At 40.6% G+C, this 26,381-nt stretch overlaps 1 protein-coding gene across 1 annotated transcript in view; it reads left to right on the top strand.

The window, feature by feature from the left end:
* LOC138743848 (copine-7-like) overlaps positions 1-26,381 on the top strand; it is an 80,465-nt gene that overhangs the window by 2,745 nt on the left and 51,339 nt on the right. The window contains exon 2 of the mRNA XM_069899447.1: positions 22,958-23,140. Coding sequence (XP_069755548.1) covers positions 22,958-23,140 — 183 coding nt within the window. The remainder of the gene's footprint in view (positions 1-22,957; positions 23,141-26,381) is intronic.

The following is a 26,381-nucleotide window of genomic DNA, read 5'->3' as shown; positions in this document are numbered from 1 at the left end:
AAGGAAGACATTTATGGTGAACTAGAGTTGGTAGAAATGGTGAAACACTCATTTTATTGGGCATTTAGTTGCAAGGACCAATCTGATCTCAAGCTCAGCAATAGGAAATAATTTATCTCATGCCTTCCTTCTTTTCACTGCATAAATGGACAATTTTGCATCTTGTGATATTATATGAAAATCAAACAACTGCAGATGCTGGAAATCTGATTAAAAAAACAAAGACCCTGGAAACCCCTGGTAGGTCAGACATTGGTGAACAAAGAACAGAATGAATGTTCAAGTTGAAGCTCTTCATTGGAACTGGGGAAAATGAGAACACAAGGTAGTTCTAAGTTGCAAAGAGCACAGAGGAAGGGAAAAAAGGAATGAAGGAAATATCTCAGATGGTTTGAGTCATAGATTACAGACTGGAACAGCATGGAAACAGACCATTTAGGCCAATTCCTCCACACCAACCAGTGTGCACCTTGAGGCCAAGATTACTCTGGTGGACCCGATTAATTTTTCTAATTCATTGTAATGTACATATTCCATGTATCCTAAAGATCTCTTAAAATGTTTACCACCTGTATCTCAAAAGACTGCTTCCTTAAGTCATCAATTAGTTTGTTGTTATCTAATCTGCAAGTGACAATCTCAAAAAAACTTTAATATGTTTTTAAAACATGATTTTCCTTTCATCAATCCCTGTTAATGTGGCCAGTTCATTAATGATTTTTTTATTGCCCTTATTTTCTCCTCTGGTGATGTCACAGTTGCTGCACTCAAGCCAGGTCCACAACAAACATTAGTCAAAAGGATGTCCACACCAGAGATCACGAGATTCTTGTGTTAGTTACTCGTAGGTCAATGGGGAATGGTGTCACCTTGCCACTCATTACATACCAAATGCCACTATATTGCAATACTCAGAAATGATTTTGGATTATATCAAATGCTGTAGATTCAAATCCAACATATCCTTGGAGGATATGAGAATATTAATTCTTTGGTTAATATATAGGTTAGTGCATTATTGTAATAAACTGCAAATTAAGTGCGAGCTTGTGAATCTTAAATCTTTCTTTAACCAGAGCTCAGTGCTTGGCATCAGTGCTGATTTTATCTGATATTCCTGAAAATTAGAGTGTGAAATTGAAGTCTTGTTTACTATTGTACCATAGTTAACCCACAGGTGGCTCTGCCACTTGCTACTGGAATTCCAAATCCAACCAAGCTCAGTACATCACATCACACTTGACTTGTGCATTTCTGATCCTTTCTTAACTTTGTACCCATAAACTCCCGAAGAATAATTTCTCCAACATATTCCAGATTGCTCATCTATTTTCAGATGCTTTTATTAAATGAAAAACATTGGATTTTTGAACTCATGGGACATGCTTAAATGATGAATAGATATTTTAATATTGATGATTGTCTTAAGGCTCAGGAATAGATGTGCACTTTTTGCTTTAAGTGAGTAAGTCAAGTGTAATGGATTTTGGGGGAACAAGCATGGTCTAAAGAAAGAATAATTTGAAAGGACTGATGATGGAGCATCAATAATCGCAAAAGACTGAAGTTGTGAAACTGATAGGCTTTTATTAACTATAGACTGGAACAGCCGTCAACCTCATTGACTGATCAAGGCAGAGTGGAATGGGGAGCATGCAAAGGGCTATGGATCGATCTCAGGTGGCATGTCCAGCTGGCAGCAATCAATCATATCATTACAACCAAATACTATTTTTTTTCTTGTTATTTTGTGTCCTAATAGCAATATTGTTAGCCAATATAGTTAGACTTTGTAGCTATACTGTGCAATGGAAGACAGATGCATTTTAAATCCCTTCTACTTTGATACAGCAATTGACTGAAAATTAACTCCACTTTCATACGATTGGCAATCACATGTACTCTCTTGGAAAAGAACGTGGACAAATAAGTGCAGCACTCCTCCACACGTACATGAATACATCATGTAGTGAAGACGTGAAGTGAGCAGAGCCGAGTCTACCTATTGCATTGTCCTGAAATTCACCATCAGAGGTATAAAATCAAATACCCAATGGAAATATGGGTCATCACATGAAATCTTTCAGAGGTTGTTGGGCAAAAACCCCAAAACATTATCTTTGAATTCCTAACAGCTACATGGGTGTGTTGTAAAATGACCATTTATGTAACAGGTTATTCCAACAGAAACAATTTCCAAACTGTAACACCGCACTCTTTGAAGAATTGACTAACCAAGTTCATTGTCGTCGTATTCATTCCTCACACTACAAGTGACAGATCTTGTACTTTAGCAGATTTCCAGAATATAAAAAATATTTATGAAGCATCAATTATATTTGAAAAAAAAATCGAAAGAATACTTCACACAAAAATGCTGGAGAAACTCAGCTAATCACTCAGCGTTCTTTATGTAGCAAAGATAAAAATGCATAACTAATGTTTTGGGCTTGAGCAAAAAGCAGGTAGGTGCCTGAATAAAATGGTGGGGGGAAGGAGCAAAGGCTCACAGGTGGATATGGGTGGGAGGACAGAAGAGAAAAAAGTGGGTGAGGGGGGGGGGGATCAACTCTCTGAATGGAGAGGGAAGTGGGTGGAGAACTGGAGGAAAGGAAAGAGGGATGGGGAAGAGAGGGAGACCGGCTGTATGCCTATACCCCTTCCCCCTTATATTCAGGTGCCTGGCTGCTTTTTGCTCATTCCTTGAGGAAGGCCGCAGGCCTGAAACATTGGTTATGCATCTTTATCTTTGCTGTGTAAAGAACACTGCATGACGTGTTGACTTTCTCCAGCATTTTTCTGTAAACGACAATCACAGCATCTTCAGACTTCCTTATTTTAACAATACTTGTTTTTGTAAATCTTGAATGAAACGAATCTGTGGTCCATGTATTGATTGATTTATTTTATGGTTTCGTACACTGAACAAATAGATCGTGGCACAAGGCAGAAATAGCATGAATCTGTGCAAAGGAAGATGTGATGCACTAAATGTGTCAAATATACAATACAGTCAATGATGTGTGTGCATTATATATTTAAACAGCTCCAAATATAACAGCTAACAGTTGCAGGTGTGGAAGAGTAGAACAAAGTTTTATTGTATTACAGGTATATCGAGTAGGGACTTTATTCAACATGAATGCCCCTGTGAATACTTCAATTTTTAAGTATCTGCCATCCTTCTAAATTATCCTTAAACATTGCAGAGCTAATAACAAAATATAAAAACTGGAACATGTAAGACAAGGTTGGAACATTAATTCTCCCTGTTTGAACAAAGCAGAAATGGAAGAATTTGCAAAAAGAACTTTAAATTGCTGCAGATTTAAATCAATATTCTAAATGTTTTACATTGTTCTTTGTCTCCTGATTTCTACCACGTGGGGTTTCTACAGTTGGGGAGAGGGAAAAAAATCATAACATTTATTATTGCATACATTATGAGGAATCTTGTTTATTTGAACATTTATTTTGAATCAACATACAATCCTGGTTGAGCAGAATTAAGTTTCTTTTAGATGGTAAAATGCATTGTTTCAGGTATGGCTAAGGCTTCATAATTTGCAGTGGGAGAAATGAATCATTTAGTACTTGACTGACAATCTAATGGGTCACGTGCAGCCTGGCTGCAGTGAAGTGGCTCTGATTTTGTCTGGAGAATGAAGACTATAAAATATTTAATGAATAAAATATTATTTATGTTTCCTTCCAACTAGACTTTAGTTAAAATAATTAAACCCACTTGTATAAGAAATATGAATGTAAGGTAGAACTTTGTGACCATTAAATCTAACTCATAACAATGGTACGATGGGCTTGAAGCACAAATCAGGGACTGGGACAGTCTGGTTTTTTAGTTTATCTGCTGTTATCAGTTTATACAAAAGTGCTGGAGAAACTCAGCAAGACATGCTGCAGTCTTTATGTAGCAAAGGTACATAACCAACGAATCAGGGCTAAGCCCTTCATCAAAGAGGAGGGGGGAATAGCTTTCTGAATGAAGAGGGTAGGAGGATCAGAGGAGGGCAAATGGATGGTTGGGGAAGTCAGGAGGGAAGGTGGATGGTTTGGGAGGTCAAAGGGTGGAGGTGGCAGGAAGGGGAGGTCAGAGGAGGGAGATGGAGGGTAGGGGGGTCATAGGGGAGATGAGAGGGTCTGAGGGCTGGGGGCGATTGGAAGAAAGGGAAAGCACAGAAGAGTTGGGGGAGATGGAGGGGTCTGAGGGCTATGGGGTGTCTATAAACTACAATAACATTGTTTACAGATTTTCGTGTTTAACTCTGTTCTTATCAATGATTAGATAAACAACATTTCATCAACAGGAAAAAGAGCTCTACTAGCAAATCTGTGCTCCACTGTCCACAAAAATATGCAGAATCAATATGAATAGCATCAAAATATCTTCAGAAATCCGCTTGACATTCATTTTGATATATTCTTCACACTTCTGTGCCAAAGACATACATTGTGTGTGCCTGGACATATAAACTTCCTAGCACATTGTACATAACTGTCACTCGAAGATTTTTTAAAAAAAGTTTAAAACTGGTCATATTCCAAAGAGTAGATATGAATTTTAATATTCATTAGCAGGTCCTGCTTACTTCCTATATCTGGAAAAGATTTGGATGTAATTTTACTGTTAAGACAGCTAGTTCAGGCTAACACAGTGTCTGTAATATCTTCAACTCCAAGGCTAAGCTTCCACTCCCATCTTCCTTGTCACAGATATGCCATTAAATAGATGAAGAGATTATACTGTCACATTATACAACCCAGATGTACACGTGACTAATCAATCTGCTAATCCTTATGACTGGAATGTGCGAGGAAACTGGAGCTCCTGAAGAAAACCTACACGGACAAGGGGAGAACGTACAAACTCCCGACAGACTGTGGTGGATTTGAATCCGGCTTGCTGGTGGTGTCGCTAACAATGGGAGAAGGAGAAGCAAAAAAAAAAGAGTCACTGACTGCCCACGGATTCACCTCCACTGCCTCTGCAGCCACACACACTCCAATTCAATCATTGGTGACCCAAGCACCAAATCCAAACCTCCAACTCGACCAGAAAGCCTTCACCAGTCAAGGCTTTTCGAGAACCTTTCTTGCCCTCAGCACCCTCTTGAATCCTGGTTCCCGTGAGCCAGTCTCCATCCGCCCACAGCCCACAGGTGTTGAGCCCCACACTGATCTGCTGTCATGGTTACCTTCCCTGTAGGGTCATCTCATTGGAGGGTGGGATCTTCCAGAGTAAAGAATATATCAAAATTAATGACAAGCAAGATGGATTTCAGAACATATATATTGGTGTTTTTCATATTGATTCTGCAGTGTGTTTGTGGATAGTAGACCACAGACTAACATGTTGGTTAATCTGTTGGTTTCCTCTGGGACCATTGTTTCTCAATGGTACAATCTTGTGGATATCATTGCTTGTGCTAATATAATCAGTAGTGCACAATCCATTTGGTGAGTGAATTATGTTCCACTTCCAGCAGATAACAGCAGCCAGATTGCCAACCCTAATGATGAGGAAGCTGCTACTAGAGAAGATAACTAAGTATCCGAGTCAAAACTTGGAGGTGTGGATTATTAAAGGTCAACTTTAGTGGATTTGTTAAAGTCAAATCGTGTAGCTCACGACTGAATTTTGTTGTGTGGTAGGATTGATAAGGGAAACATAGTTGATGTGCATTTGGACTCGGTGATGTTTGTTAAAGCATTATACCAGCAAGATTGAAGCTTGTGGAATCAAGTGAACCATAGAAGCTTGGGCCATTGAAGGTGAATGGTTGCTTCATGACTGGAAGGAGGTTATGCTGTGGTGCTATTGAACATTTGTGCTGGAATTACTGCTTTCTTGATATCTATAGATGAGTTAAGTGTAAAAAAAAATTCTAAAATATCATGGCAATGTGTAATTACAGTAAGGAAATTATTATAGAGTTCTAGGGTATACAGATTGGTTGGATGGATATGGTACAATTAAAATTTAATGCAGAGAGTTACACAATGGGACATTTTGAAAGGAAGATCAAGGAAAGACAATATAATGTCAAGAATACAATTCCAAAGAAGGTGAATGTGGTAAACCACAGTAATACTGTGATTGGCTACTGCCAGCTGGACATGCCTCCCAAGGTCAATCCCACCCACAACCCCTTACATTCTCCCCATTCATTCTGCAGGATCAGTCGATGAGGCTGCTGCTGCTCCAGTCTATAGTCAATAAAAGCCTATTGGTTTCACAGCCTCGGTCTTTTGTGGTAATTGATGGTGCATCAATGAAGGAACCAAGATCTAGGAGGTCATCTCCTGCAGGATATCGCTATTACATGCAGCACAGAAGAGCTTGTTTGGAAGCATGCAGAGAGTTTTCTTCATGAAGAAGTGGCCATCGAATATTTGAATAAAGCCGAATCTACCTCTTATGACATTTCCCCCATTCTCCCCAACCTTTGACTGGCTCTCATTGAATGTTGAGCATTTATCAATCCCTTTCTCACAATATTCAAGATGTGAACTTTGGAAAAGTCAGGTTGATCATTTCCAATATTGTACGATGTGCATTCATTAGTTAGACTTTGAAATATTGAATGTTTTCATGTTTCCTTGTCTTTGCCATTTTTGATCATTTGGTTTTAATCCATTTGCATCCACTTGCAAGCCAGAAGAAACTACTTCCTTCCTTTTGAAGTATACTTGCTTTGGTTGAGGTTTGTGTATTTATTTCTATATTGCCAAAATGTTTCCTAGAATATTCAAGGTTTTTCTTTGGTGCTTGTAATGTTGGATATCACCTTGATTGTCCAGACTGTGATCTCTACCTTGCCATATCTTGCCTATGATAGATTTAAAGGATTCAGATATGATTTCACACCAAGATGAATTTGGTTATCAATTTAAGGTCTTGTGTGTGGCAGTTGTCTAAAGTGGCTAATGTTTGTTATCCATGTCCCAAGTGAAGCACTTGGTGAAAACTGGCTCCTGACAACTCCACATATGACTCCCGTGGAGCAGGTAATGAGCATTGTTTGTCTCCATGACCTCATCAGCAGTGATTTTTTTTTCAGGCTGCTGCAATCAGTGCTGTCCAGTTAATTTGGTTTGTCTTCATTTCAGCAAGATCGTGTCCTAATTTATCTAACACTTTCTCTTGATTTTTTTTAAATTGTAGATTGGATTTGCACTTGGAGTTGTATGGAAAAATAGGCAGTGTAACCTGTAAAATGTCTGTTGGCATCTTATATATTTCCCAATAATGTTATTTAAAAATTGTTATTTTGAAGCACCTATTTTAACCTTTCCAGTCTAGCTTAAAATTTCTGTGCCCATTTTTGTGTATCAATGTTGATTGATTCATGTAATCAGCCATAAACCTTGATAGTTCTTTTTGCAGAAAGTTGTAACCAAGTATATTTTTGGTCAAGTCCTCAACGGTTTGCCTGAAAATACTTTTTAGTTCACCGGTGCCTGGCCACACTTGAGTTGAGATGTATCCTCGTCTACGATTGAGCAATCTATTGCCATGTTGATACCTCTGACAATGCACCAACCAAACTTTTGTCTGGCAATTATTCTGCTTTCTTCCATTGCCATCAGTAGTGAAAAAAATGACATAAGCCCACATTTGTAGTCTTTCATTGGCTTAAATTACTTGACATCTCCTTGCTTTGTACTGAAAAACTACACTATGTGAAGAAATCACAGTACTTAAGTTGCTTCAAGCATCTCTCTTAGCTTTAGACTTTTATATTGAATTTATTTCAGTAATTTAAATGATTTTTAACATTTGTTGGCTGGTTTCTATAATGTTTAATGTAGAAATTTGTGTAAATCTCACTCACTTGCTTCAGGTTCTGCTCTGGGCAAAATGCTTCCCTCCATTTCTACGATGATAATATCTGGTGTGGACTTGTGCCGTGAATTGTATTAGCAGCCTTCAATGCCACTTCCTTGCGCCACTGCAATTTTGAGTGGGGTTGTACATCTCTCATCCGGTGGTCTGGCAACTCCCATTGTCCAGCATGTTTGAATCTGTTGCCATTAGTACAGCTGCCTTACAGAGAGCATGGGACTCGAACCCCGGTCCCAATTGTGGCAGATTCAACCTTTACAGCACCAGTGGTCGGGACCGGGGTTCGTATCCTGTGCTGCTTGTAAGGTGTTTGTACTAATGACCTGATTGTTGGCGCTGTAAAGGCATGGCACAAACCACTTCGCTAATCGTGCCACCCCACAGTATTGTTTCCTGTTTTAAGCTTTATTCTACCTTTGATATGTTTACATAGTGGGTTGCTTAGGGGTCAATTTCTGTTTTACAGCATTTTCTGTGGTCTGGCAATGCTCAGGTCCCAACGTCACCGGATTAAAGAGGTACAACCTGCAATGTCAAATGTTGGACATTAAGTGTTTAATAACTGATACATTTCAGAATCAGAATTTATTGTCATGAACATGTCACAAAATTTGTTGTTTTGTGGTAGCATCACAGTGTAAACATTTATATAAACCACATTACAAAATAAATAAAAATAGTGCAAGAAAAAAACAAAATAAGATGATGTATATGGTTCATTATTCATTCAGACATCTCATAGCAGAGGGAAGAGTTGTCCCTGTGCCACTGAGTGCTTGTCTTCAGGCACCTGTACCTTTTTCCCAATGGTAACTGAGTGAAGAGGGTGTGGACTGGGTGGTGGCGGGTCTTTGAAGATGGAGGCATTTCATCACAGTAGATGCACGTGCTATTGGATGATAGTCATTGAGGCAGCTCTCCCTGCTCTTCTTGGGCTGATTGATTTGAAGCAGGTGGGAACCCCCGACTTCAGCAATGAGAGATTGAAAATGTCTGTGGACACTCTGGTTAGTTGGTTGGCACAGATTTTCAGAACCTTGCCAAGTACACCATCAGGGCCTAACACCTTGCGAGGGCTCACTCTCTCGAATGATGTTCTGATGTTGGCCTTAGAAGACAGATATCGCAAGGTTCTCAGCCTTTGCAGGGATTCTTGTAGAATTAGAATCGGGTGTATTGTCATGAAGATGTCTCATTAAATTTGTTGTTTTGTGGCAGCAATATGGTGAAAAATTGCTATAAATTACAATTTCCTAAATACAAGATTTAAAAAAAATTAATGCAAAAAAAAAATGTGAGGTGGTGATAAAATCACAAACTAATTTGGTATGCAGGGCACTGACGAAGAAAAGGCCAAAAATCTCATGTCTTCAACTTGTCTGACTTCTAACTCTAAGCCCAAATTTCTGAGGATTTAAAACAGAAATGATTAGAGAACTCTTGCATTATTATATTTAATGTGGTCTTTGGAAATTTGTTACCATACTTTACATTTCTGAACCCAATTCAATGAACAGAATATGATTTTGTTTTGCATTGCTGTGCCGAAATATTCGATGCTTTTTGTCTAAGTGAAATCGCATTTATAACAAAGTGGGCAATTCAATGATACAAGTAGAAGTAAATGGGTACGATTTAAAATCCATGACAAAGATGTGTTTGCATAGTGACCACAGTTGGGGAAACAAATGCTTTATTATATTTTCAGATGAGATGGGCAATATAGAAAAGGAATGAGAGAACAGACAAATGTGAGAAGAAGGGTGGTGAATAAGGGACTGAAGGTAATGTATTTAAATGCAAGCAGTGTACAAAACAAGGCAGATGAGCTTAAACACAGTTAGAATTTGGCAGATATTATGTTGTGGGCATAACAGAGCCACAGCTGAAGGAGGATCAGAGAAAGGAGCAAAACATTCAAGGATACACATCCTATTCAAAAGACAGGCAGATGGACAGGGGGCAGTGGCAGATTAACTAGGCTGAGTTTGTTAAGTCAGTTTAATCAGACCATAATGCATCAAGCCCCCTCACCTTCTGTACCCCAAAGCTTCAGCCTACTCAGCCTAATGGTTAATTTGACACTGACAAGGGGGTGGGTTGTTCTGTTGGTAAAATATTGAAATCAAATTCTTTGCTTAAAAAAAGGGACTTAGAATCAGAGGATTAAGGATCCTGGTAGGTAAAGTTGAGAAACTACAAAGGTAAAAAGTCCCTAATGGGGCTATGTACAGGCCTCCGAACAGCGACAGGATGTAGGGGGCAAATTACAACAGGGGTTAGAGAGGGTATGTAAGAAAGACAATGTTACAGAAGTCATGTTACAGAAGACTGGGGTAGCAAGAGAAGGAATTTGTAGAATACCTAAAAGATGGCTTCTTAGGGCAGCTTGTGGATAAGCCCAGTGGAAAAAAGGCAATTTTGGATTTGATACTGTGTAATGAACAGGAGTTGAGAAGGGAGCATAAGGAAAAGGAACCCTTGGAGTAGTGTTCACAATATCATGGAATTCACTTTGCAATTTGAGATGGAGAAGCTAAAATCAAATGCGTTGGTGCTTCTTCTTTGGCTTCGCTTCGCGGACAAAGATTTATGGAGGGGGTAAATGTCCACGTCAGCTGCAGGCTCGTTTGTGGCTGACAAGTCCGATGCGGGACAGGCAGACACGGTTGCAGCGGTTGCAGGGGAAAATTGGTTGGTTGGGGTTGGGTGTTGGGTTTTTCCTCCTTTGTCTTTTGTCAGTGAGGTGGGCTCTGCGGTCTTCTTCAAAGGAGGTTGCTGCCCGCCGAACTGTGAGGTGCCAAGATGCACGGTTTGAAGCGATATCAGCCCACTGGCAGTGGTTAATGTGGCAGGCACCAAGAGATTTCTTTAGGCAGTCCTTGAACCTCTTCTTTGGTGCACCTCTGTCACGGTGGCCAGTGGAGAGCTCGCCATATAACACGATCTTGGGAAGGCGATGGTCCTCCATTCTGGAGACGTGACCCACCCAGCGCAGCTGGATCTTCAGCAGTGTGGACTCGATGCTGTCGGCCTCTGCCATCTCGAGTACTTCGATGTTAGGGATGAAGGCGCTCCAGTGAATGTTGAGGATGGAGCGGAGACAACGCTGGTGGAAGCGTTCTAGGAGCCGTAGGTGATGCCAGTAGAGGACCCATGATTCGGGCCGACAACGGCTCTGTACACACTGATCTTTGTGAGGTTTTTCAGTTGGTTGTTTTTCAGACTCTTTTGTGTAGTCTTCCAAAGGCGCTATTTGCCTTGGTGAGTCTGTTGTCTATCTCGTTGTCGATCCTTGCATCTGATGAAATGGTGCAGCCGAGATAGGTAAACTGGTTGACCGTTTTGAGTTTTGTGTGCCCGATGGAGATGTGGGGGGGCTGGTAGTCAAGGTGGGGAGCTGGCTGATGGAGGACCTCCGTTTTCTTCAAGCTGACTTCCAGGCCAAACATTTTGGCAGTTTCCGCAAAACAGGACGTCAAGCGCTGAAGAGCTGGCTCTGAATGGGCAACTAAAGCGGCATCATCTGCATAGAGTAGTTCACGGACAAGTTTCTCTTGTGTCTTGGTGTGAGCTTGCAGGCGCCTCAGATTGAAGAGACTGCCATCCGTGTGGTACCGGATGTAAACAGCGTCTTCATTGTTGAGGTCTTTCATGGCTTGGTTCAGCATCATGCTGAAGAAGATTGAAAAGAGGGTTGGTGCGAGAATACTGCCTTGCTTCACGCCATTGTTAATGGAGAAGGGTTCAGAGAGCTCATTGCTGTATCTGACCCGACCTTGTTGGTTTTCGTGCAGTTGGATAACCATGTTGAGGAACTTTGGGGGGCATCCGATGCGCTCTAGTATTTGACAAATTTGGTGCTACAGTTGAGAAAAATCCCTAAGGGTGCTTGTCTGATGATGGAGAGGTAGCAACTGTTCCTGAACCTGGTGGTGCGAGCCTTGTGGCACCTATACCTCTTTCCTGATGACAGCAGCGAGAATAGAGCGTGTGCTGGGAGGTGTGGGTGGCAGTGTTCCCTGTAGATGTACTCAATAGTGGGGAGGGTTTTGCTGAGATTGATGGCTCACAGGTAAGTTTTCTCTTTGATACAAAGTCCTTTATTTCATGCCAGGTCCATCCATTCCTTTTGTCAATTTGTAGAATATGTTTGGGTACTAATTCTGACTGAATGTGATGCCAAAGATGTAATGGCCAGCAAGAGACATGGAGAAAGACCTTGTTTATTCCACTCCACAGTGTATATGTGTGCCTTTGCTGTACATACATACATACATATTGCAAAAACAAATGGTGGCACGGACGGATTCACTGTAGTGGCAGTGTGCCTCTGGTGCAAACTTGGGAGAGTGGGGAACAGAGACACAGTATTATTCTACAGAATCCTACTGCCCTATCCCAATGCCGACCGCTCTGTACATGTTTTAAATCGACTCCTTTAAAGGAGTCGATAGTGTTTTAAAAATAAAATCTTGCAACCACAGGGCCTGTGCCAAAGTTGGATACGCACATGTTGGTCAGTGTACCATGAGGTGTTACAGACTCCGGTGGAGCAGTGGACTGGCACAGGGCACCAGAAACGGGGAGAACATCTCCCCATTGAGAAGAAGGACAGAAAATGACCCCACAGGTTGGTGACCAAGGCATTAAACCAGTGAGGGGCTCAATGGTTGAAGGACTCACAGAGGCTGGAACATGGGAACTAGGTATTGGAACCAAGGTTTGAGAGGGTGCTGGGAACAAGAAGGGCTCCCAAAGGGCCTCAGGCACTGAAGGCTTCCTCATAATAATGGGGTTTTGGGTCTGGAGCTCGGGTTGCCGATGGATTGAGCTGGAGTCTGTGCGGCTGCACAGGCTGCTGGAGGCAAATCCACAGACACTTGGTGTCATTGCTTCTCTTGTTAGGGGTGTCAGGCTCTGCTCATGGTGACTCTCTGTTTGCCTTATGGCAGACAGATGCTAAAGTATACCATGTATATTACATTTTAAATGTATTGTTATGTGTTAATAAAAGGAACCTTTAAAGTTTTTGACCAAACATTTTCCTTTTTTTAAAATCACACAATACATTAACCTATTGTTTTCATTGCAAATAGCAGAAAAAATAAACTTCAATTTAATACCAGAAGCTGACCCATAGAATTTTGAAACAAAACTTTGATTTAATGACCTTAATTTAATTTACTCAGCAGTGTGTAAATAAGATGCCGGGTGATCGTGACCCTAATCTCTATCATTAGGACCACTGACCATTTTTAGACATTTTATAATGCTCTTCTGTTCAAACATTTGGATGTTTTAGAAGTCACCTGCTCATATTACAGGCACTCTGTTTCCATCTTCCCTCCCAGAGGTTAGATAATAAAGATGATACACTTGCTCTTCTTTGTGAAGCAGACACTGCATCTCCCCGTGCAGGCTGTCACAGAGCCGTGACTGCCTGATGAAGACGTGGGCAACAGCAGGAGTTATTATAGCATTGTTTGTTTCAGTAAAAAAAATCTTTGCTTTTAGCTCCTTTTGTGTCGCCACAAGGTATTTTATCAACACCAGACAGAAGGGAATTCACACTGGGAATGATCACATCATTATCAAAATAAATTACTGTTCCCTGTAGATTGCAAGAAACAGCTGGAAAGGCTTCTGGGGTTCTGTAGATTACAGGCTTTCCCTCTCTGGAACACTATTTGATGCACTCGGAGCAGCCTGATGGTTCCATCAGAAGATCTTTCTGCCTTTGAGAATTGTAAAGGCTTCCATTGGTGAACATGCAGTCAATGTTCCACAGGCAGCTGTGTATTGTGCCAGTTTGTGTCGACTTCAGTGCAGCACAATGCCTTCTCCTTGGTTTTTGCTTGCAGTTTGGAGGGTGCGGCAATGTTCTGCATTCTTGGCACATTATTCTTCCAAGTTGCCCCTATTGGTGGAACCAGACCCGCATCTCATCTCAAACTCTTGTTGAACATGGAAATTATTTGATAATTGGGCTCAGATGAACAGATAATTTTGCATTGGCTCATCCACATTGAACTACATAGACCAATTTAAGTCCACTAGTTCATCATATACTGTCATGGGATCTTCAATAATAAAATAATGGACCAGTTAAGAGTAAATTAAACAATAAATAACTCCTACAAGCCTCAATGTTTGTCTGGAACATCATTCTACAGTACTAGCTTATATTAGAAAGAAGAAGGCAAAATCAAAATCTGATTCAGGAATCAGAGTTCGATCAAATTATCCAAGCTTGGAGAAGAGAAGGAAAGCAGAAAAGCAAAAGGAATTGGATATAGAATGTCTTTGAAATAAATCACAGCTCCAACAAATATTGGCAAATTTAATAATACTGGAGGAGAAATAGGAGAAATATCTAATGGAATGATACAGGTTACAAATGGGAACAAGAAATAAAATGTGCCCTGCTAAACATAATATTTTGTAATGTCTCCAATATTAACATGAAACAGATTGCTACAGAATTATTTCTTCTTGCAGCATTTCTTAAGGTCTTTTCATTCTCCGTTTTCTTTTCATTAATGAAGATGACTCATTGACTCAGAGATTTTTGCAGCTTAGACTGTTTATTCGTCCCACACACTGTTGAATTATCCGAAGAATAGACCTTCAGCTTCAGATAAATATTCTCCATTAAAGAAGCACTATTGTTCAGAGGGAAGGATCTAGCCATGATTTGTTACATCCAGAAGAGTTGATGCTGCTCCAAATAATAACACAAAACAATCTGACACAGTCAAGAATCGATCTACAGCACAGTACAGGCCCTTCTGCCCACAGTATTATGCTACCGTAATAACTATTCAAGCTGCCTAGAAATTCCTTGCTGCAAAACCCTCTATTTTTCTTTGTTTCATGTATCTTTCTAAAAGTTTCTTAAAAGGTCATTGCTGGCAGCGCATTCCATTCACTCACCACTCTGTGTGAAAAACTTGCTTCCAAGCACCTTAAAACATAAAAATTATTTTACAATTTCAGTCTGTGACCACCCTTAAATGTGCTCTGGCCCCTAGGGGGGCTCGTAAGGCTCTCATTACTTTAGACAGTGAGAATGTTAGTGTGATTCATGGGTGGAGGTCTTTGTGCTGAACCTCTTCATGAACATCAATCATACTTTATGACTCTGGGGCAGAATTCAATGCATTGAATTCCTAGGAGTTGTCAACTGTGTAATCATCCTCTGGAATTTGCTCCAGAATTTTTGCTCTTGTAGGGCCTAGTCACATAATACTTTTTTTAAATCATGACTTAACTACCCTAAATAGCGATTTTACACATCTAAATACAAACTCTGTGTGCATTTATGGTAAGAAGATTGAACTGGGGTTGGACATGGATGCCAGATCATGTGAATTAATCTCCAGAGATCATTTCCTGCTTGTGTACCTTCATGTTGGAGGCAGGGATACAAGAATCCTGATAAAATAACCTGTAAGATTGCCTTCTGTTTGCAGCCTTCCAGGCAAGGAGGTGGCTGCAAGGTGGCAGGGGGTGGGAGTGGGGATGGAGGAGGTTGGGGTGGTGGGGTGGGGAGTGAAGAAGGCGGGGGGTTGGGTTGGTGTGGAGGTGGGTGGTAAATCTCCAACGTCACTTTAAATTGAATCATGAGGCCAGGATGGGGTGACATAGGTTCAAACTGGTGACAAGTAACATTAGCACAGACATCAGTCCAATTCCTGCAAAGAAGGAGTCAGGGAAGAGAAGTCTTCACTTCAGTTGAAAACCACTGCAGTGCAGAAATGGACGGACCTTGTGCTTTTTCCTGATGAATTGATTCCTAATCTACAGTTACCCACAAATTTGACATTTCCTGGCCTTTACATTCTCACTGTCTAAAGTAATGAGAGCCTTACGAGCCCCCCTAGGGGCCAGAGCACATTTAAGGGTGGTCACAGACTGAAATTGTAAAATAATTTTTATGTTTTTCATGTGGTCAGTAGGAGAGAAGAATGAAAGAAACCATCTAGACTTCTTCACAGGGAAGGGGGCAATAAACTTTGAGCAGAAGGGGGCCCTGGCAAAAAAAAAATGGTTGTGAATGCCTAGTTTAAAGCATCTGAGCACAGATAAATGAGAAATAAATTCAAACTGTTGGGTTCAGACTTCAGTGCTCTGTTGTGTGCTTAGGATATATAAATATAGCCACTTTTTCTGTCAGATAGTCTCTTTTGATGGATCTCATTTTTTGTATTCTTGTAATGATTCTAGTAGAATACTGTTTGTAGAATTTTATTCCTACTTAATCACCATTCCCTCACTTTATTTTTTTATATAAATTTCACAATGTATGAATTAAAGATTGCCTTCTGTTGCAGGGCAGCATGGGTAAGTGTGGCACTGTATTCATGTTTCAATGGTTTGCAACTCCCAATGCAACTTGATCTTTTATTTCAGTGCAGAACATTACTTCTCTTATGAAGCATAATGGGAAGTTTGTGATATGTTATATTATGGTACATTGATATGTAAATGGAAGAGCTATGCATCTTTGGAAGGATGTGCTATTTATGCACTGATAAAATGTGAAACTACACACTACCAATGATCATGTTTTTAATATTAAGGTGGCAAAAGTAACAAGGTTTTCTTGCAACACTGGATTACAGCACTTCCTGAAAGGAGTAATGATTTTTATAAATTTGATATGCCAGTATCTGCTATTAAACAAGCTGCTTCTTATGTTCCTTGCTATAAAATTTGAAATATCAATCAAAAGATCAGGCAACTCTCAAGGGAAGCCACAGTGCATTAGTGGTGGAAGGAGTGAATATGATGGATGGAGGAATAAATATTGTTCAAGAAGCTGCTCTCTCTGGGTGGTGCCACGCTTCAGAAGTGTCATTGGATCGTGGCTCGTCCAGACAAAGGAAGTGCATTCCTTACTGGGACCCTGTAGACATTTCCTTACTTGGACCTTGTGGACATTCCGAACCTAGACCTTGTAGATATTGTGTGAACAAGAACTCGTTAGGAAGCAGTGATTACTTATTCTCTGGGTTCCCTAAAAGCTTGTGGTGTTGGTCCATTTGAGATTCTGCTTTCCGAGTTGGAAGTACTAGGCTGTTTGCCTCTTGCTGTAACACTGCTGGGAACATACAGGAAAGGTGACACTGGTCAGCGAGATCGAGTAATCTTCAATTGTGTTCATGTGGTTCTCTACAGTCTTGTCTGGGGATAAGACCAGGCACTGCCAGATTGAAGCACTGACATAGAATAGAGACTTGCCTGCAAGGAAACAGCCCTAGTACTAAGAGTATGTTTGGTTCTTCATAGAAACTGTCAAGAAACAATGGTAAATATGCTAAATTTGAAACAATGTAACAATACACCGTATTGCAGTGCTAAGCATTGAATTGAGTTAATACCCCAATTGTGCTGCAGTTAATTGTAGAATCTTGCAAGTAACAAAAGAGCAGAAAACTGTTATTGAGGTTGAACTGAAGATCAAATAACAGGCACTGACTTCCATTGAACTGATCGCTGAAAGTTGTCTATTGTTTTAGAAATAGGGAAGCCTTAGTAATTTTCATATAATGAAGCTGCACACTGATTCTGTTAATTCTTGCTCCATCTCCAGCAAGACCGTGAATGGTAGTGGAGAGGCTCCCTCATGGAAGAAGCCATAATCAAGGCCAGCGAACTCTGGCCTAGCCGCGGTTTCCCCTCCATGCTAATGAGAAGAAACACACTTGGAAGATGAGAGCTTTTAGGTCACTGTGGTCAACAGCAGGAGATGCACACCACTCCTCAAAATTTACTTTTCTCTACAATAACAAAAATATTTATTCGAGGTGAGGGAATTTTATCTGCCTGGACTGCAGAATTCTCAAACACTCAGCACATGATCACCATCAGTCTCCGAAACAAACTCATTTTAAGACTCTTACTTTGCACCTTATTTATTAATGAATATTTATTTTCTGTATTGCACAGTCAGTTTGTTAAATTTTTTAAAAACAATTCTCTTTTGTATACATTTCCTTTCTTAAGTATAGTGTTTTGCACCGCCGATAAGTTGAAATTCTGCTTGATCCACAGCAAAAAGGATATCAGGGTTGTATGTGATGTCCTGTATGTATTCTGACAATAAATCTGAAATTTAAACACCTGCATTAACATTAGCATTAACATTGACTTCTCTGCTTTCTGTGAACCAGGTCGCCTTTCTTTCCCCTCCCTTTTCCAGTTTTTCCAGTTCTCCTCACCCTTCCCCATCCACCCACCCAGCCATCCCTCCTCCCCCTGATTGTTGCTGTTGCCTTCCTCCCTTCTCTACCTATCATCTCCTGCCTTTGCCACCCCCCCTTCCCCCCCCCATCCTTTTGTTCGGATGGCCGCCGACACTCTTTCATTCTTTAATGAAGGGCTCAAGCCCGAAACATTGGTTACGTATTTTCACCTTTGTTTATCCTGGTGAGTTTCTCCAGTATTTGGTGTTTATACATCTAACATGACCATACTGTTGGATGTTTGCTACAAAGTGACAGAGAAGGATGGTTACAAGTCCTCTTCTAGATGGGCTGATTTGGATGGCACTACTTTGCTACGTGGCTGTTGTCAGGGTGTGGCGCAAATAAAAGCTCTCACAAATGGAGGGAGAACACGTGCTTTTATTAGCTTATAACAAAGGACAGGGTCTTACAATGGTCTTCAGTAGGGCTCAGGGTTTAGGCGGGAAACCTGGGTCATATATAGGTAAATGGGGGAGGAGCCAGCCATCAGCACAACCCATCACCAGTGAACCTCAGTTCACTGCACAGGGCTAGCTGGCTGTAAGGGCAGTTTCAAAGAGAAAGTGTTCAGCACGCATATATTGTTTTTGGATTCATACTCCACAGCGACTGCTAATTTCATGGGCTACCATATGTGTTGGCTGAGGAATATTTAAGAGAGCGGTATTGGATTATGCAAAATACAGTAAAATACAGCTGATAGCGCAGTTTAACGTAAAATAATTATCATTCCAAAATAAAAATACATAGGTCAATGAAGAAATGATACCTCCTACATTCTTGGTTCAATATCACACTCTCCTAGCTTTATGGTCAAGGCTCATGAAATCACAATGGCCATTAGTAAAACTCTATAGTAGCTCAGCTAAGATGCTTTGAAAGTAACTTATTTTGTCTAACGATGGTGTGGCGATTACTAATTATGTTAAAGGTTAATTGTGTGCTCTGAACTGTATTACTCATCACTCCTGTATATTCAAATATACCACTTATAAGCAATTCAAACAGAATTTCAGATTATAACAGCTGCATTATCATTAATGCTCTTTTTCATTAATTATACTTTGGTGTTTTTGTTCAGGTATATATTTCATTACTTGTTCAGGTATATATTTCATTTATTCAGAAAAAGAGCCATTAAAATTGAAGGGGAACTAACTATAATAATGAAGAAGAGGTTTGCAAAAAAAAATTATCTGCAAAAAAACCCCACAACATTAAATAGTTCCCATTTTAGGTGAAAAATATCCAATGCCATTTTAATATTACAAATTGCTCTCCTGTAGGATTGCTCCTGAATAGTCTTGATCTAAAGGAGGGTCTGCATGTTACCTGGTGTGGTGGTGCTTTGTTTAATGTTGATCTGTGTGTTACGGTTTGAATTGAAACATGCACTTTGGGAAATGGTTTAAATGCTGTCCAGGAAGAGGGAGGAATCATTGCTCTGAAACCGAGTTTAAACAGCTTGTAATATTAGTTGGGAGAATTTTCTCCTCATGGATTTCTTCTTCTTTCTTCTTCTTTGGCTTGGCTTCGTGGACGAAGATTTATGGAGGGGTAATGTCCACGTCAGCTGCAGGCTCGTTGGTGGCTGACAAGTCCGATGCGGGACAGGCAGACACAGTTGCAGCGGTTGCAGGGGAAAATTGGTGGGTTGGGTGTTGGGTTTTTCCTCCTTTGTCTTTTGTCAGTGAGGTGGGCTCTACGGTCTTCTTCAAAGGAGGTTGCTGCCTGCCGAACTGTGAGGTGCCAAGATGCACGGTTTGAGGCGAGATCAGCCCACTGGCGGTGGTCAATGGGGCAGGCACCAAGAGATTTCTTTAGGCAGTCCTTGTACCTCTTCTTTGGTGCACCTCTGTCACGGTGGCCAGTGGAGAGCTCGCCATAGAACACGATCTTGGGAAGGCGATGGTCCTCCATTCTGGAGACATGACCTACCCAGCGCAGTTGGATCTTCAGCAGCGTGGATTCGATGCTGTCGGCCTCTGCCATCTCGAGTACTTCGATGTTGGAGATGAAGTCGCTCCAATGAATGTTGAGGATGGAGCAGAGACAACGCTGGTGGAAGCGTTCTAGGAGCCGTAGGTGATGCCGGTAGAGGACCCATGATTCGGAGCCGAACAGGAGTGTGGGTATGACAACGGCTCTGTATATGCTAATCTTTATGAGGTTTTTCAGTTGGTTGTTTCTCCAGACTCTTTTGTGTAGTCTTCCAAAGGCGCTATTTGCCTTGACGAGTTTGTTGTCTATCTCGTTGTCGATCCTTGCATCCAATGAGATGTTGCAGCTGAGATAGGTAAACTGGTTGACCGTTTTGAGTTTTGTGTGCCTGATGGAGATGTGGGGGGGCTGGTTGTCATGGTGGGGAACTGGCTGATGGAGGACCTCAGTTTTCTTCAGGCTGACTTCCAGGCCAAACATTTTGGCAGTTTCCATGGATTTACGAATGCCAAAAAAACCCAACAGCACAGAAATTCACCAAGACAATGGTTACTGAACCAAAAATGTTTTAAATTTTCTTCACACATAATATTTAACTTATTACTATCAACAACACAACTTTTAATTCTAAGCGCATGTATATGTAATGTTTATGTGTTCAGGAAAGTTCTTTGTTTCACTGTCCAGTCATTCACTTTTCTCTTCTTCAAGTTCACTTGGTATCAGACAATCTTTAAAAACTGTGCCCAGAATTTAACATTTATGATCTTCACCAGGCTCTGGCACTTTAACTTAAATTACCGCTTAGGAAGGTCTTTGTGGGTTTCAGAGAGATATTCGGTGTTCAATGGACACACACAAACTGATCTCCTTTAATCAGCCCCTTCAGTGTCTTGCCAAAGAAATTTCCCCCCCCTAGTGGGTTTTTTCAAAAGATAACCTCTTCTTCCAGGTTACTACAAAGAGTTCTTTCTCCCATATTTAAGGAGAAACACCATAACCAGCCAACGTCTCTGTAATTGAAAATAGAGATTTATAATAGGCTGAACTCAGAACTCAAACTCGTATTGAAATGGGATCTTGCAGCAGGTCTGCCAACTTGCAGACTTCAACACCAACTGACTGTTTCTCAATCTCTCTCTTCCCCCAAAGAATGGTATGCTTTTTTTTCTCTCTCTTTGAAAAACCACATGATCCCTCTTAGAATAGCAGTCTTCAACCAGAAATTTGGATCGCTGGCACCAGTTTAGCAATAAATTAATCAGATTCTGAGCCTGGACATCTATTCAAACATGTGGTTTCTTTAAAGACAATAATCCATTTAAATTCTACAACATCAGTCTAATTTACACCTACTTGTGAAGTCTTCATAGGCACTCTTCATGGTTTCTGTAAAGTCAATGGCAGACTTGAAGGCTCCATCTACACAGGTTTTTACATCTTAAATAAGATGTTTGCTTGTGAAATATAACTAAACCCCCAGAATCGATACCTTTTTAAGATATGTTTTATCATAATTTTATTAACCCATTCCATAACAATGGACAATTTAGAAACACCAAGAGAGGTGGTAAAGTAAAGCAGGTACCATAAATGGATGTGTGGAAGATGAACCTGCATTTGTAGATGGTGTCACTGAGTTGTACTTAACTGAGAAATGTTAGAGGAACAAATGCCTCAGGAAATGGTTGGTGGGGTCAAGAAGCAATGTGTAGTGATTCTCAGGTTATTTCTGGATGACAAGGAATGGATGAATGTGATCCCATCGAGTGGTGGAGGTGTTAGTGAACAATGGTGCGGTCAAGTGTTGTAACGACAGCAACCTTGCATTCAACGTTGGCAAACAAAGGAGATAATTGTGGACTTCAGATGGAAGTCAGGGGAACATAACCCAGTCCTCATTGAGAGCTCAGTAGTGGAGAGGGTCAAGAACTTCATATTCCTGGGTGTCAACATCTCTGAGGATCTGTACTGGAGCCTCCATGTTGATGCAATTACAAAGAAGGCTCGCCAGCGGCTATACTTTGTGAGGTGTCTGAGGTGATTTGATGTGTCAATGAAAACTCTCAAACTTCTACAGGTAAAGCATGGGGAGCATTCTGGCTGGTTGCATCACTGTCAGGAATGGAGGTGGCAACTCTCAAGTCAAGAATAAACTCCAGAGAGTTGTTAACTTGGCCTGCGACATCACTGGGACCAGACTTCGCTCCATCGAGGACGTCTACATGAGACGGTGTCTTTAAAAAGCAGCCTCTCTCCTTAAAAACCCCCACCACCCAGGCCGTGCCCTCTTCACTCTGCTACCATTGGGGAAAAGGTACAGGAGTCTAAAGACAAGCACTCAGGGGCACAAGGAAGGCTTCTTCCCTGCCACCATCAGATTCTTGAATAATCAATGAACCAAAGACATGGCCTTATTTTTCGTGCAGTGATTTTTAAAATTTCTAATAATGTTGTAAGATGTTTATAATATGAATGTTTACCCTGTGAAGTTGCTGAAAAACACTGAATATCATGACTTGTTCATGACAATAAATTCTGATTCTGAACCATGCCAATTGGTTTGCTCTGGTTAGCATCGTGCTTCCCAGTTAATCTTCCAGACTGCTAAGATAACTATCAATTTTGTTCTACCACATGGAATGAAATCCATGGCTGCCGTTGATTACTGGTGTTATTGTGCTTCAGTAAATGGTTATATATTATTATTTTTAAAGAAAATTGTGGAGCCACATCTGCTTTTGGCAATTCTAATGGCAATGCCAAGGGGTTTTAAGCTACATTATTTTCAAAAATACAATAAGATTGTGTCACTTAGACAGACATTTGAATTGTATATATCAGGCATCCTTCACAGGCAAAATCGATTATCCTTGATTTTCTTTTCTTTTTTTTATAGGTTGATCGGACTGAAGTTATAAAGAGTAATTTGCATCCAGTCTTCTCTAAAATTTTCAATGTGGATTATTACTTTGAGGAGGTTCAGAAGCTTCGCTTTGAAGTGTATGATATTCACGGCCACTGCAGCATTGGTACACGAGACGATGACTTTTTGGGTGGGGTAGAGTGCACACTTGGGCAAGTAAGTACCAAAGGAAATAGTTTATTCACTTCACAGATTCATGTAATTCTACATTAGGGGCAACACGGATCTTGTAGCGATTAGCGCAACTCCTATAGACTGCCAGTGATTGGGACTGGGGTTTGAATCCCGCGCTGTCTGTAGGGAGTTTGTATGTTCTCCTCATGTCTGCGTGGGTTTTCCCCGGGGGCTCCAGTTTTTTCCCACCATTTGAAATGTACTGGAGTTGTAGATTAATTGGGTGTAAATTGGGTGGCATGGACCGAAATGGCCTGTTGTAGTGCTGTATGTCTCAAAAAAAATTTAAATTAAATATTTTTAGGCTTTTAAAATATCCAAATTTTTTTGTTTTCCCCTTCACAAAGAATTGGCTGTTGATGTGAGGGGACAGGCTTAAAATATTGACATATTTCATAAATAAGATATTATCTTGGGTATTTCTAAGAGAAAAGGTTTGAGCAAAAGGCCACAAGAAATAGAAAAAGAGGCAGGTCGTATTGCCTCTTCCTTTGATGTCCTATGAACTGTGAGTTTTGTCCATTCACTGTCTGACCTCCTCATTCCTTGATTCATTTAATGCTCAGACCTCAGACCTGTCATATGCTGCAAAATCTGAAACTCACAAACCTCTGAATAAAAATTCCAGAGATTATCATCAAAAGGTTTTGATCCCACAACACCAACAAGTGACAACATAATCTGGCCAAACAACTCAAATGAGCATGGACGCTTTCTTCTGTGGGAGCACATGTTAAAGAGTCCATGGACCTATTGCTGTTAAATGCTTCTTTGAACTCGCCAGATCCTCTTTCTGATAAAACTAGTGGTCCTGAAAGCACTGCTGGGGGAGGGGTGGGGGCAAGGCGGGGATCATAATGCTTCAGTTTTCAAAATGTTACTGCAAGGGAGGTTATTTCATTTTTCATAATTGAGCACTGGGAACATCTTTACTATTATTGATTGTCCGTTGATCAATTCCCAATGTAGTTCTATGTCTTTGTAAGCTTGCAGCAAAATCACTCATTGGAATTTAGGAGAAGAAGGTGTAGATTGACACATTAAGAATTGCTTAGAAACTCACAAATTACAGTAAGCACTTTACCTTCAAAATTCAATCCATTGAGGTCAATGAAACTGGGTTTCAGAGTTAGACTATTGATCTGATGTTGCTATAAAACATATACAACTGAATGAGAATGAATTTCTGGACAATCATGATCTTTATGGCATCCGATTGGTTTCATCACTTGTTTACAGAAAATGAGAAAATAGCTAATCAATATAACATTTTTATTGTCTTTTGGGCATAATAGACAGATTGTCCATGGTCTCAGGTTACATCCACTGCACCCTGACACATCAAACCAAACTTGGTATATTAATGGCAAAACTTGGAAATGTTAAAGCTGCGAACTTCCAATTTATGACCAGATTATGCACAAAGTTTGCCCTTACTGTAGGATGCTCCAGGCTCCTCATTAGCTGCACAAGGCTGAAAAAAATCCCACTTTTGCAGGTTGGAGCAGAAGTTTTCAAACTTTTTCTTTCCACTCACATACCCCCTTAAGTGATCCCTATGCCATAGGTGCTCTGTAAATAGTAATTACTTCAGGGGGCACGTCAGTGAGGAAAAAGGGTCAAGAACCACTACTCTAGACCTAATTGTTACTGAAATATTTTGCTTGACAAAAACTGTCATTCGCTCATTTCCTTTGGAGTTATGAAACTGTGCACATAACAAGTCAATTAGATTAAAACAGTGGTTTTCAAACTATTTCTTTTCATTCACATACCACCTGAAGCAATCCCTTACTAATCACAGAAACCACTGAACTAGTGTATTTACCCAAAGACAGGATTTCCACCTCTTCTTGTTAGCAGCGCACAAACCCAAACCCATATGTTTATATGCAGTTTGGGGTGTGTGGGTCAAAGGAAAAGTATGTGAAATAAAGTGAAACACCAAAGCCTGCAGACGTGATTGTAGTAAAAACCAGAAGTACTGGAGGAATTCAGCAGACCTCGCAGCGTCCACAGGAGGTAAAATACATAACTGACGTTTTGCTCTGAAGGAAATGTATATCAGAGATGATTTAACTGATCATAAATTAATTTCATTTCTTCTCTATGAAAGCTAGATATTTTTCACCTGCACAGATGCATCCTCTGATCAGCATGTTACATACCAGAACTCCTGTTGGAACATAATTCACAAATGTTTTCTGTCTGACATTTTAAAATAACAAGTGACAGCTGTATTCCTTGAAGATGCCAAATAATGGCACGTGGAGTCAGGTATTTTTACTGCGGAGGATCCTTTGTATTGAGGCAAACAAGGATGTGTGGCACGTCTCTCTGACATTAGGATGGGGTTGCTAACGTTGACTTCCATTCTTTCAGATCTGCCATTCTGCTCAGAAAGTACTGCTATTTTGCAATTTCTCAGAATAGTCAGTTAATTTCATTTCCTTATTGTTACATCCATAGTATCAGTGGCCTTGATTTATTGCAGTCATTTCCAAAATTAATCAGTTCCACTAAATAATAAAATGGGTTTAGTTTAAATAGATGCTCAATGGTCAACATACAATCAGAAGGCTAGGGGTCCTGTCTCCATGATGTTTAGCCATGATGTTTAATCACCTGCTGGAGGACCCGTCTCTGTGATGTTTAACCTTCTGCTGGAGGACCCGTCTCTGTGATGTTTAACCTCCTGCTGGAGGACCCGTCTGCATGATATTTAACCTCCTGCTCGAGGTCCCGTCTCCATGATGTTTAACCTTCTGCTGGAGGTCCCGTCTCCGTGATGTTTAACCTCCTACTGGAGATCCCGTCTCCATAATGTTTAACCTCCTGCTGGAGGACCCGTCTCTGTGATGTTTAACCTCCTGCTGGAGGACCCGTCTCCATGATGTTTAACTTCCTGATGGAGGTCCTGTCTCTGTGATGTTTAACCTCCTGCTGGAGGACCCGTCTCCATGATGTTTAACCTCCTGCTGGAGATCCCGTCTCCATGATGTTTAACCTCCTGCTGGAGGTTCTGTCTCCGTGATGTTTAACCTCCTGCTGGAGGACCCATCTCTGTGATGTTTAACCTCCTGCTGGAGGTCCTGTCTGTCGAAGAGTAATACATTTGGAATTATCACTGCACTTTACAATTGTGTTGGTCATCCTTTGCAATGACTGCCTGATTTATGGGAAATATTTTAATCACTGTATTTTTCTGAATGGCCCTGTGCTG

The sequence above is a fragment of the Narcine bancroftii genome, chromosome 10 (genome assembly GCF_036971445.1).
Source record: "Narcine bancroftii isolate sNarBan1 chromosome 10, sNarBan1.hap1, whole genome shotgun sequence".
NCBI classification, from domain to species: domain Eukaryota; kingdom Metazoa; phylum Chordata; class Chondrichthyes; order Torpediniformes; family Narcinidae; genus Narcine; species Narcine bancroftii.
This window is presented reverse-complemented; position numbering and strand designations above follow the sequence as displayed.